General features: G+C 38.3%; 1 protein-coding gene across 1 annotated transcript; it reads right to left on the bottom strand.

Annotated features, from left to right (window-relative positions):
- Positions 1-2,319: 2,319 nt before the first annotated feature.
- FRG1 (FSHD region gene 1) lies at positions 2,320-11,978 on the bottom strand. The gene is made up of 9 exons (XM_042808203.1): positions 11,845-11,978; positions 11,409-11,476; positions 9,947-10,069; positions 8,944-9,001; positions 8,646-8,760; positions 8,160-8,264; positions 7,303-7,394; positions 6,137-6,247; positions 2,320-5,241 (listed from the first exon to the last, which is right to left on the bottom strand). Exons 1-9 carry the CDS (start codon positions 11,904-11,906, stop codon positions 5,205-5,207), a joined length of 771 nt encoding a protein of 256 aa, XP_042664137.1. The 5' UTR covers positions 11,907-11,978; the 3' UTR covers positions 2,320-5,204.
- Between the last annotated feature and the right edge of the window lie 5 nt (positions 11,979-11,983).

Here is an 11,983-nt window from a genome sequence, read left to right as displayed (position 1 = left end):
TAATATCACAACTTAATTGGCTGTGCAATTAACTCTTATAAAACAAACCGGGGGTGACAAGAAGAGAAGTCCTTGGCAGATTGTCAACTGAAAAGCTGTATGGCATTGCAGAAATTAAGAAACGGGAAAGGATGAAAGAAATGCATTGTAAAGTGTGAAAGCCTTGGGCAAAGGGAGGGCTTGCAGCGGTGTGTAGGAAGGAATCAGTCAGAATATAAATCTGGAATTGCACAGAGCTTTAGAGACCAAGGCAGAAAAGTGCTAAGCACTGGTGGAAGAAGATATAGAACCAATCAGGGGATTTAGGAAATGAGCAAAATTACAGTGTAACAGAAGAAACCTCAAGATTTTCATGTGTGTCTTTCACAAATACTAAATAGTTTCTATAGTGCGCAAATACCTGTAAGACAGTAATTCTGTGTGTACTTGTAGGTATCTGCATATACTATTATGGTCTACAATAAGAAATAGTCAGATTAAGTTGGTCCTGTTATTTTCTAAATGTCTGCAGCCCCTTTTGCCCAGCTTTTATTTCTGGAGGAGACAGCTTTTAGGTGGTTTACTATCTTTATCTAGATGCTTTAATATGTTTAGGACATTTTTAACAGTAGAAAATAAATGACAACTTTGGAAAATTAAAACCTCCTTCTGAATGCTCTGAAGACAAAATTATGCCATTGTCACATTACACATTCACAACTTTTTTGAAGCCTCTTTTTACTTCTGGTTTAGTTTTTTTTTACCAGTAAAGAAATTCTCAGTTTAAGGAATAATTAACATCCTCCAAAACCTATGTTTTTCTGAATATCGCTGTTCTGCTGTGTTCCTATCAGATCATGTCTCCAGGGTCCACAATCGGTACTTTAGGTCTTCCATTTTGTTGTCTATGTTTCTTCTGTCAGTTTTCAAAAATCTAAGTCAAGTCAGAAGAAAAAAGCTTCTTAAGATGTGCAGTTTACTTGTTAACTGTACTGACAGCTGCTGTCACTGATATCTAGTACTTAACGTTCACCCTTCTGTTTTCTCATACTCATCTATCCAGCACTGTATTACCATTCCCTAGATCTGTTTCTTCCTTCATAAGTAGAGGCTGCACAAATTACTTCCCTTTTTCTCTCTGGTTCAGTTAAATTAAAACTCTTTGTGCTAACACTCCTGCCAGGACATAGTATCACCAGGAAGACTCCATGAATACCTCCAATGGGAAAATATCCCAATAGACTCCTTATAGTAACAGTTTAATACACGTACTGATCCTAACTGTTTTGTCATAGCTTTGATTTCCTCTTCCTGAAACTAAAATTCCTGTGAATTCCCTGGACCTCTGCTTCTGTGTTGTTTCAAGACACATCTTTTAGCAAGAATCTAGGGTATCATTAGTCCCAACAGAGATGGCAACCGCACTGCTACTACAATATCCTTCCTCCCTGCAGAGCTGCCAGTCTCTTGCCAAATCCAGTACTTCTACTTGTGACGGTCTCATTTCACGTGCTGTGACATTTCTTTTGGCTTCACTTGTTCCTAGCTCTGTAACAAACATGCCTCCTAGCTCCATTTTATCTCTACTATCACTTATGACTTCTTAAAGCACTTACCCCTTGCATTCTCCTACTTACATTGATAAATACGAAACGGAAAACTCCTTTTCACAGGCGATTGTCAGGCTCTTCAGATTCTGAGTACAACTTTCAGCACCCTTTCCATCAGCATAGCAGATTTCTGCTTCCAGCTGCATCTGTGTTTGAGTAATCATTTTTGAGTTCTACCAGACATGATTTTATTTAAACAATATATTCTCAAAAGGAAAAACAGATGCTGTAGCATCGGTCTACTTCAACCATCAGCATTCACTTCAGATGTGTTGAAGAATCACCGTGACTGGATCCCTGACACCTGCAGTGAACTGCCCAATAAATAATTACTCTGGCCCACAGCCTGCTCTTTGTGGTGCTGCCCCTTTCCCAGTTTTGGCAGTAGGCCACTTCCAGGTCCATGTTGTTGCAATGGTTGTACAGCAGGTTACTTACATTTCTGGTGAGGGATATGTAGTGCGCTACCTACAACCAGAACTACTTAATGAGCCCTAATCCCCAGTCCTAGATCAAACTGAGGAGCTCTGGGGAAAAATGAATTACATTTTTTTCTGTTATTGTACAACCCAAAGCTATGCTGCATTTTCATCCAAGAATTCCTTAGACTCTGGTCAGGAGCATTTGCCAACAATCATCTATTTATTTCTAGCTTTTGACCTCCCCGCAAATTCAGCGCTCACACTTCTGTCAGACCTTCTGGACATGCACAATGAATATTTTTCAACAATAAAGGAACTCAAAATATGGCCTTTATTCACTGTGGAAAGGGCAGCACAACCATCTTTTTTACAAAAATTGAGTCACAGAGCATACGGACACACACTGTGATCCAAAAGCCTCTAAGCTATATTATGCAATGTTTCATCTGCATGACCATTTCTGCCATTGGTAAAAAGCTAGCCACATGCTATGCCTGCATATTGGTTCTCTTTGATCAATAGGATGTCTTTTTTTATTTGAGAGCAATGAGGTTATACACAGAGTTCTCTGGAAAAGCCAGCTATTCTCTCAAGACCACTAAAAGCAAGGGAGCTTTTTCTCTGGACTACATCATTGTACAGTCTGTCTCCCAGGGCTTAAGCTACATTGCAAATAGCTTACCAGTAGTATAGGTACATCTTCAATTTTTCTTGGAGCTACTCCCTTAATGCAAGCCAAATATTCACAAATGATATAGTTAAGATTTTATAACTGGGTTAAAAGATATATGAGGGAATTTTAATATAATTCTGGAGATACTTAAATTAGAAACAAAGATCAGTTCTGCTAATATCAGTTTCTTTTTGCAAATGTTTTAATGCAGTCTCACCACAAACATGTTGATATTCCCAACAACTGCTTGCTCTGAAAGAATGTATAGTTAATAGAAAGTGATAGGAAATAATTTTCAGTCATTTGTGCTATGTGTTAAGCTTAAAGAGTAAACCCAAAGCTTTGTACCAGAACTAGAAATAAAATCTATGAACACTTTAAAATGAAGCTATTGAATTTGGTACTGGTAAAAAGGTTGAGCATTTGATCAGTTTATGTGACCATCTTATATTATTACATTTTTGTTAACAGTATGTCCTGAAATACATTAATTAGGTAAGTGATAGATATGGGGGAAAAGACAATTCTCATTTAATAAGATCACTTAAGTTTAAAAAAAAACCCCAAAACAAACAAACAAAAAAAACCACAAAAAAAAACCCTAAACCAACAAACCAGCTACAGAGGGGCCTTTTGTATCTCTAAAAATGGAGGGGAAATTTCTCAATTTAATTTTAGTGATTTTTTTCATTCAGCATAGACCTTACTTTTATTTTATTTCTCTGCATTCTGGTGTAACTTCTATCAGCATTAATACAGATCTTAAGTAACAGCTGGAATAACAGGAAGGTCCCACAGATTTGTCCACAGAAGGTTACAAGCATAACTATCCCAATACAGTTGTACAAACCACTCCCCAGAGGGGGAATTTTGATTTCTCAATTAGTATCAGTCTTAGCAGAAAAAGCTGAAGTGGGAAGAAAAGGCACTCACTCCAAAATAGCTATTCATACAAGGAACTGGTGAGTATGTCTATTCTTGTGAAATAGCTATTAAATGAATATTAAGCTTAACAGGTATAAAACTAGTAAGTTTTTCTACCTTAGAAGGAAAAGCCCCGTGGCAAAAATCTCTGTACTGAGCTGGATAGAGCTGGGTGTAGAAAGCCTAAAAATGCTATCACAGAAAGGTTTGGATCTTTGTCTGCTTTTCTAGAAACAAAGGAGTTTCTAAGAATCCCTGTGTTAGTTACATCATGAATGTGCCCAGCCTGTGGAGTTTTTCTTCTTTTGGTTCCATAAAATCTGTATGGGCCATGTCCTTATATTTCTACATTCTTTGAAAAAATAAATGCTTTACTACTAACCTCAGCCAGCCTTCCCCAACCAGCTATAACTACTTTTCATACTGAAAAGTCACCAGAGGGCTTAAACAATTACTACGTACTTAAATTCTTTGTGCTTCTTCCTCAAGATCAACTGCCTATGAAATTAGACCTATTTAAATTGCCATTAATGACTAGACTTTATTGATCTGTTCTTGTGCTCTTTTTAGACACATCATTATCTTGCATAAGCCTATGATTTTGTACTATGTGTACATTTCAACTTGACAACTAGGAGATGCTCCATGGAGACAATTCAAATTATTACCATAAAAATCAACATTGTTACCAAGTGATCTTTATGACACAGATTACAGAAGCTGTGGAGAAAGGCAATTTTTCTGATTGAGGTAGTTTCTATGGAAGTGTTAATACTGAAAAGCTTCTCGGTAATCAGAGCAGACAGGGATAACCATATTTTATATGAGATATTGGGAATGAATATTATACTATGACCTTAAAAGAAAAAATCCCAGCTGTTTTATTAAAGTCCATGCCATAAAGACATGAGCAAGTTTGCAAAATCAGTTTTTCCCTCTTGCAAAATAAGTGGCCTGCTAACACAAGAGCCATCTAACTTTTCTTACGAAGCACCTGCATTTTCATTTGTAATAGGCTTCTTATGACTTCAACAATTCTTCCAGCATATGGATTATGCCATTTATCAACCTGAGCAGTGGGTCTGTTTTGAACATTCTTTTATGAAGCCTCAATATTCTGGCCCAGTCCTCACCTGATACAGTGTTGAATGGTTCCACAGATCTCCTATTCAGGATTTGGTAGGATGTGTTCCAAGACACACATTTTCAATTACTTCTTCTTGTTCAGTAAAGTTACAGACTTATTAATGGTTCAAGGTGTTGACATATTTTACTTTTGAACTTCTTCATCATTCTCTTCTGCTCTAAAATCAGGTTCCTTCCATCAGCCTTTGAAGATTCAGTGGGCCAATTTCTTTTCCCTGAAATAATTATCTCGCTATTTCAATATGATGTAGTTCTAGAGTAAACTTAATAGTATTCATTACTGAAAGATGACATTAGTTTGATGCTTAATTACAGCTCTTAGGCAATCCTTTAAAAATAACATAATAAAAACATCAGCAAAACACCTTCAATAAAAAATATTTATAAAACATTTTACACTTGTTTTCAATTTGACCCTATCAAAGATGAAGAAAATGAAACAGCTGGTTGTCACTTGCAGTATCTATCTGCTTTCACTTTTGCTCTCCTGTATGGAAAGAGTAATGAAACAAGTTTAAGACCAAATATAATTACATCTGCAAGTTTTATCTGCCTCAAAGTGTTAAGGAAACATTGAAAGCAATTTTTCTTGAACTTTACTTCAAAGCACATACAAAAGCCAAACAACACTTTGGATTTGTTAATTAATTTTGTTTTCTTACAGAGCTAGAACCACAGTGTCTAAAGTTAACCTTTTCTTTCCCTTCAAATACTCATGAATTGCATTTTGTCCACTCTGAGGAATGGAATTCAGTTTCAGTGTGATTTGAAAGTGACACTCAACCTGTGACAGCCCAGGAGCATTCTCACATCACTTGCAATTATCAGAAATAGTCTTCTGCATTCCACCCGATGAATTAATGCCAATATTTATACTGTATACAATACAAAATATTTTAAAAATTCAAGACAGTTTCTATAGTCTCAGCTCAGGGGGGAAAAAATAAATGTATTCCCACTAGATAACATGAGCACTGTTCTTAATAAATGTTATTTCTCTTTAAAATGCAGCTTTCTCCTCTCCAAAATGTTCTGGTGCCGTAAGTACTGAAAATGTTAAAAATTAGCTTAATTTTTGTAACGAAAAAGATTCATCCTTTAACTCCTCTGTACTAAGCAAACTGAACCACCTAGTCAAATATTTTGAAAACATTTAATTTCTGGGTAAGTCTAAACCTGCAAATTTCAGCTAAAGAAGTGTAAATTCAGAACAAAAAAAAGCCAAGCCCAGAACTCTGGTAGAACACTGGCCAGAGAAGAAATGCTCAACACTAACGCCTCCTGTGGGTCTCTTCTAGCTCTCTTCTGTACCCCAGGTTTACTGTAATTCTATCTCCCAGTAGTTTTTAAATCAGGACATTATTTCTTGTACTTTGACATACCTGTCAAGCAGCATTTCATGAAAAGTGCCTTCTTTCCTGGCTTTTCTAAGGGCTTTTGTATCTTCTTTGCTTATTTTAAGCTTTTTGTCTTGAAAACTTTGGAATTTCTTTCTGTAAGGGAAGGAAAATAATGTAAAAAAGTGTAACTTCTTTAAAGTTTTGTGTTTCAATAATACAACAGCTGTGATAAGAATCTTAACTTCTATTATGCAGTAGACAACTGGCCGAATAAAAATCCAGAAAACCATCACAGTATCAAATGTTGCACTAAGACTTCTGTAGGTGAAAACTATTTCAGTCTTTTTTGGCAGTCTAAGTGGAAATGAGCCCCTGCATGATTAGCATGATGTGGTTACAAGTTCTAAACTTCTTCAGCTACTAGCATGACAAGTCAGGGAACAAAAGACTATTGGAGACTACTGGGTGTAGGTGACAAGGTGCTGGTAGTGGAGGAGCTGCAGAGGTGGGCTCTGTGAGAAGAGGCCAGGGGCTGCCTTGTGCCAGATGTAGCTGGCTCCACAACTGACCCACCGCAGGACACAGCCAAGTCCCTCAGCAAAGCTGGTGGCACCTCTGTGAAAACATATTTAAGAAAGGGCAAAGCACCACACCAACAGAGAAGAGGGGAAAAAAAAAAAAGTGAAAAATGGCAGCGTGAACATCAACAGAGAAGGAGAGGGAAGAGGTCCTACAGGCACTGTAGCTGATATTCCCTTCCAGCCCACGGAGAGACCATGCCAGAGCAGGGAAAAACGGGGAGAGGAAAGGAGTGGCAGAGAAAAACACACTATGTATTGACCCATACCCCCCATCTTCCTTGGGAGAACAGGTAGAAGATTCTGGAGTGAAATTGAGCTTGTGAGATGGGGGAAGGAAAGGTATTGTTTTCAATTTCTGTCTTTGTTTCTCACTACCCAAGTCTACTTTAATGGGCAATAAATTTAATTAACTTTCCACAAGTTGAGTCTGTTTTGCCTGTGGTGGCAACTGATATGCAATCTTCTTGTCTTTAGCTCAATCCATGAGTTCTCATCCTATTTTCTTCCCTCCTTCTGCTGAGGGGAAAGTGAGTGAAAAGCTTGGTGGGAGTTTGGCCCTTCCAAAGGCAGCCCCAAAGAGAAGTGAAAAAAGTTACTTGAGCCTGTTAACAGCTGTGAACTACATACACATAATTGATTTCACACTGTTTAACATTTCCTTTGTCTTCTTGTGGAACATCATCTTTCTTCTTAGCTTCTCTTTCAGCACAAGTACGAATCTAGTCATTGAGAGAAAAAAAAACCAAATACAAGAAAACGTCTATATTCTTAAAACAAGAAGTTACACTTTAAAGACTACAACATATCCTTCATAAAAGAATGAGAGTCACAGTGTCTTTTTAAATTCACAGCTTTCAAATTGGTTAATTTGCAGCTGGAGACAACTGTAATAAAAGCAAAAGCTGCTTGAAGTATGGGAAATATTAAGTGTAATCCTTGATACTAAGACATAATCACCTTCATCTCAAAGAAGCACCATTACAGTTCTTAGTTTTAGCATGGGTAAAATGCCTTTTTAATCGATTGACTTAAAAATACTATTGCTCTGACTAGTAGACACCTATCTCAATTTGGAGGCACACATGTATTTTCCATGTCCAGACAAAGTCAAGTTAACCTTTTTACGTTCTCTTACTTAAAAGATCTCCCCTCCTGCATCATTCTGGTAAACTCTTCTCTGTCCCTGCTTCAGTCATGGTTCAGTTCTGAACAGCTTGGTGCAGAAGAGCTATCTGGAATATCACAGAGACTGTCTTCCCCTCCAACATCTTGCCCTTCTGTAGTGGTAAAATATCTTCCTGTCTCTACTGGAAGCATCTCAGTTTATGCAGCCCTAGAGTTCATTTACATTTCTTGTGGCCAAATCACCTGATAGCTTATAGAAAGCTATTATAATTGTATTAACAATAAATTGTAGCACACAGACACCTGGTTCTTTGAATACCTGTGCCAACACTGTATTAATTGTAAGAGTTATAGATTACCTTTATCATTTCTTCTTCGCCTGCAGTTTTGCTTTTGGCTTCGATGTCTCCCTCTTCATTACATCGAATAAAACGGCTATTTGCTGCTAGCAATGCCATTTTCTTCTGCAGAAATAGTATCACATATTGTTAGTATAAAGAGTTTATATATATCCTCAATTCATAACATTTATTCTCTACAATACACCAAAAAACTCTGTAAATGCATTTTATTCTTTTATATATAGACACGTCAATAGCTAGCCAGCAGACTTGCTGGCTCCTTCATTCTTAAGATGCTTGTAGCTGCCAAAATGCAGTAACTTGAAGCATTTTAAGAACTTCCAGTTATAGTAAAAGCATTGCAGTTGGGAAAACAGAAGATTAAAAGTTACAGTATGGAAGAGACAGCAAAAGGCTTTTACTCCACAAAGAACACCAATATAGATTAACTCAAAATACAGTCAAATGCTGAGAACATCAAATGGACTATTCCAAACAGCTTACATCTTGGAAGACAGGTTCCCATTGCTCTCTTGATCCTATTGCATCTGAACGTCCAACAACAAGTCCATCTGAATTTATGCCAAGGTATTTGCCATAGCCAGATTTCAGAGCAATCCTCAATAAGAACATGCAGGAAAACAATAAAAGAATGTTTTTAATTCAAGCAATTCACAATATCCAACACATCACAAACACATTATTAGTAGACAATGTGTTTCAAGAGAATATCAAAACATGTTTTCACACTAGCAACAAAAGTAGCAAGTATGAAAAATTGTAACACTGTTACAGTAATTACCTTGTATCAGACAACTTTACTGCTGTAAACTGTTCAGGAGGACTAGGGCCTTCATCATCTGAGGAATGAATTTTCCATTGGTTAGGTATGACATATTAAACATACAATATTTTAGCCTGTTAATACTACAGTTTCAAAAACCACAGGCCATTGATAAATTCTATAGAAAGTTGCAATACTTTATTTATCTAAAAATTCATTTTTTGAATATATGCTTTTAAAAAAAACAATGCAGGTGCTCGTTTACACTGAAATCTTTAGAGTGCTTAAGGCACAAAATAAAGACAACTATAAATTTATTTATACAAGGATTGAAAACGTTTTTTAATTCTCCAGGTGGCTTTCAAAACCTTAAATGTCCTTGTAATGTTATTTTTTTCCATAACAGAATGTATTATGGTTCAGCTATGGGAACACAATTCAGTATCCTAAAAAGCTACTAGCTTTTCCATCTGTCAAAACCAAAATGAGATAATATTTCCATTGTTGCTTTGACCTCACCCTGGAGGTGAAACACACTGACAGGGTTCTGCAACAGTCCTAGTCTGTCTTATGGCTCTCAAATTCAAGGTAAGGACAAGCTAATTATCCCACCACGTCAGTAGCCCGCTTGTGCAGCAACAAAACAAGTATATGAAGATAAGGATGCAGCAATAAGACTTGAAACGCATCTGCCTTGAGTTTCACTTTTCAATAGACACCATAAAGATTTTATAGGTCTTAATAACAGTTATACTGCTTTTTATTCAGTAAGTGGTATGGCTTTTAACAGGTGATAGTCTCCAATGCATTTCAATTTATTGTAAGCATAAACCAGTGAGAAACTAGGTAAGTGAAACTGATTGGTAGTCATTAGATTTAAGTCATCTGCAAGCTATGGCTAGGATTATTGCATTATTTAAAATAAACTGCTTTTAGCTGTAAAACTGCTTGCCTTTACACAATGTTACTTTTATGCCTTTCATTACTAAAACTGCTTATTTCCAAAATTCCTGAAACAAACCTTTATGTGGTGCTCCAAGAGTAAACAAGCCATTGTCGAGGGCATGGATGTAAGCTCCTTTATCCATTTCTATAGCTATAGTTCCTGTAATTTCACCGAAATTACTGATAGCCCACCAGTTTCCTAAAATACAAAGCCATGACAGTTAATAGACTAATTACAACTTCTGATTACGGTAGTTGAAGAGATGATATTTCTATGTCTTTTCTGAGATTTGAAAATCTAAAGATACAATTGCCATTGCTATCTCAAGATTTTTGTGCATTATTTCATAGTACAGAGCCAATTAAATGGTGTTGCTACTGAATCAGGAAGTCCTGCTGTTCCACCCAATCTGCCATCCCTAGTTACAGGCTCCTGCACTTCTTTGTATTAGTCCACTGAGTACATTGATCCATTCAGCTGATGCAGCAAAGATACACCTTGCAAGGAAGGTGTGGGGGGTTTTTTTGTTTGTTTTTGTTTTGTTTTTTTTTTTTTTTTTGACCTGGACCAGGCCTCCTGCGGTTTTGAGGTCATATCCAATTGTTAGATTTTCCAACAGGACATAAACTGATAAACTATCTCATACTGCTGTTAATTTACTTCATGTAAGCTGTAATCCTTAAGACTTCAGTTGTTAAGCCAATCTGTGTTTGAATGTTTGCACCTCACAGAATTCTACTAAAGTTAAAGGTAGCCCTACCTACACGCATGTATTAGAATGATAACTTTTATATTTTTAAAACAGAAAAATTTTTTCCTGTTATATTGTCCTACATATATTTTTCTACCTGGTTAAGATAATAACTATTTTTAATTAACCTGAAAACAATGTCTTTTTTTTTTTCCAATGGTAAACCTGGCAAGTCAATCTGCCTTGAACAGAAATATATTTTCCCCTATCTTTATATAACATATGGAGTTAATCGCCTAAACTAGCGGATCCCTCTTCATTCTAGCATAAGACACAACAGCCCTTTTTCTCACACATCTTAATTTGTTTTAACACAGCAACTATGATGATTTCCCCTCGCACTGCTTTAGTTTATGACTATATACACATCATAGAAAACAAAACTTTTCTAGTAACATGAACTGGTAAGAAAAGTAACAGAAGATGTCATTTACACAGAAATGCACTCATAAAATAACAGCATTACAGTGCTAAAAAGCCTCTCCTCCTGAAGCAAATACCACGGGGCAGTGGGGGGCTGGGAAATCCAAGCTGATATGTAGCTTGACAATATATAAGAACATACTTTAGCTAAAAAGATAAGTGAAAAATCCATCTCATTGGTGTTAGAAGTTCCGTTTGGAGTGTAGGAAGATCCCAACATACAAATAATACGTTGCGAGAAATAGTTATAAATCTTTGCAGGGATTACACTTAGTTTACAAAGTCCTATGACAACCTCTTCAGCTTCTGCCACCCCCTACAGTTCCCACGCTGTCACCACCTAATTCCTGGGCAGCAGCTCACCAACGATATCAAGTTGCTCTGCAGCATCCTCTTCCCTTTTCCTCTTCTTCTCCTTGTGCTTTTTCTTGCTGCAGGGGGAGAGGCAAAGAAGTAAGGCCGTGCCTGGGCCCGGCCGTCCCACAGCGGGCTCTCTCACACCGCCTCGCTCCCAGTCCCTCCGGGAGCCGGTCACCGGCACCAACCGGCAGCGAGGGGCTGACAGCCCGAAACCTGCCGTGCCCAGGCATCCCGCATCCGGGGGGCCGGGCCGGGCCGGGCCGGGCCGGGCCGGGCCGGGCCTCATCCCCCCCCCCCCAGCCTCCGACGCGACCCCACAGTAGCGGCGGGAGCCCGGCCGGGCTTCCCGGCCACAGACACCGCCGAGCTGGCGCCGCGGCGACCGGGACAGCGAGCCTAGGGCAGGAGGGGTGGCGGTGGGGGACAACCCGCTCCTCACCTCTTCTCTTTCGCCCCTTTGAGGACAAGCTTGGTGGATTTAACACAGGAATACTCCGCCATGCCGGGGCGGGGCGGGGCGGGGCGGGGCGGGCGCGGACGGAAGCCCCGCAGCGACAACCTTCCGCCGCCCTCGCGCC

Source organism: Tyto alba, unplaced genomic scaffold (genome assembly GCF_018691265.1).
Source record: "Tyto alba isolate M040663 unplaced genomic scaffold, T.alba_DEE_v4.0 Super-Scaffold_6, whole genome shotgun sequence".
Lineage (NCBI taxonomy): Eukaryota > Metazoa > Chordata > Aves > Strigiformes > Tytonidae > Tyto > Tyto alba.
Note: the sequence above shows the minus strand (reverse complement) of the source record. Positions and strands in the feature narration are given on the sequence as shown.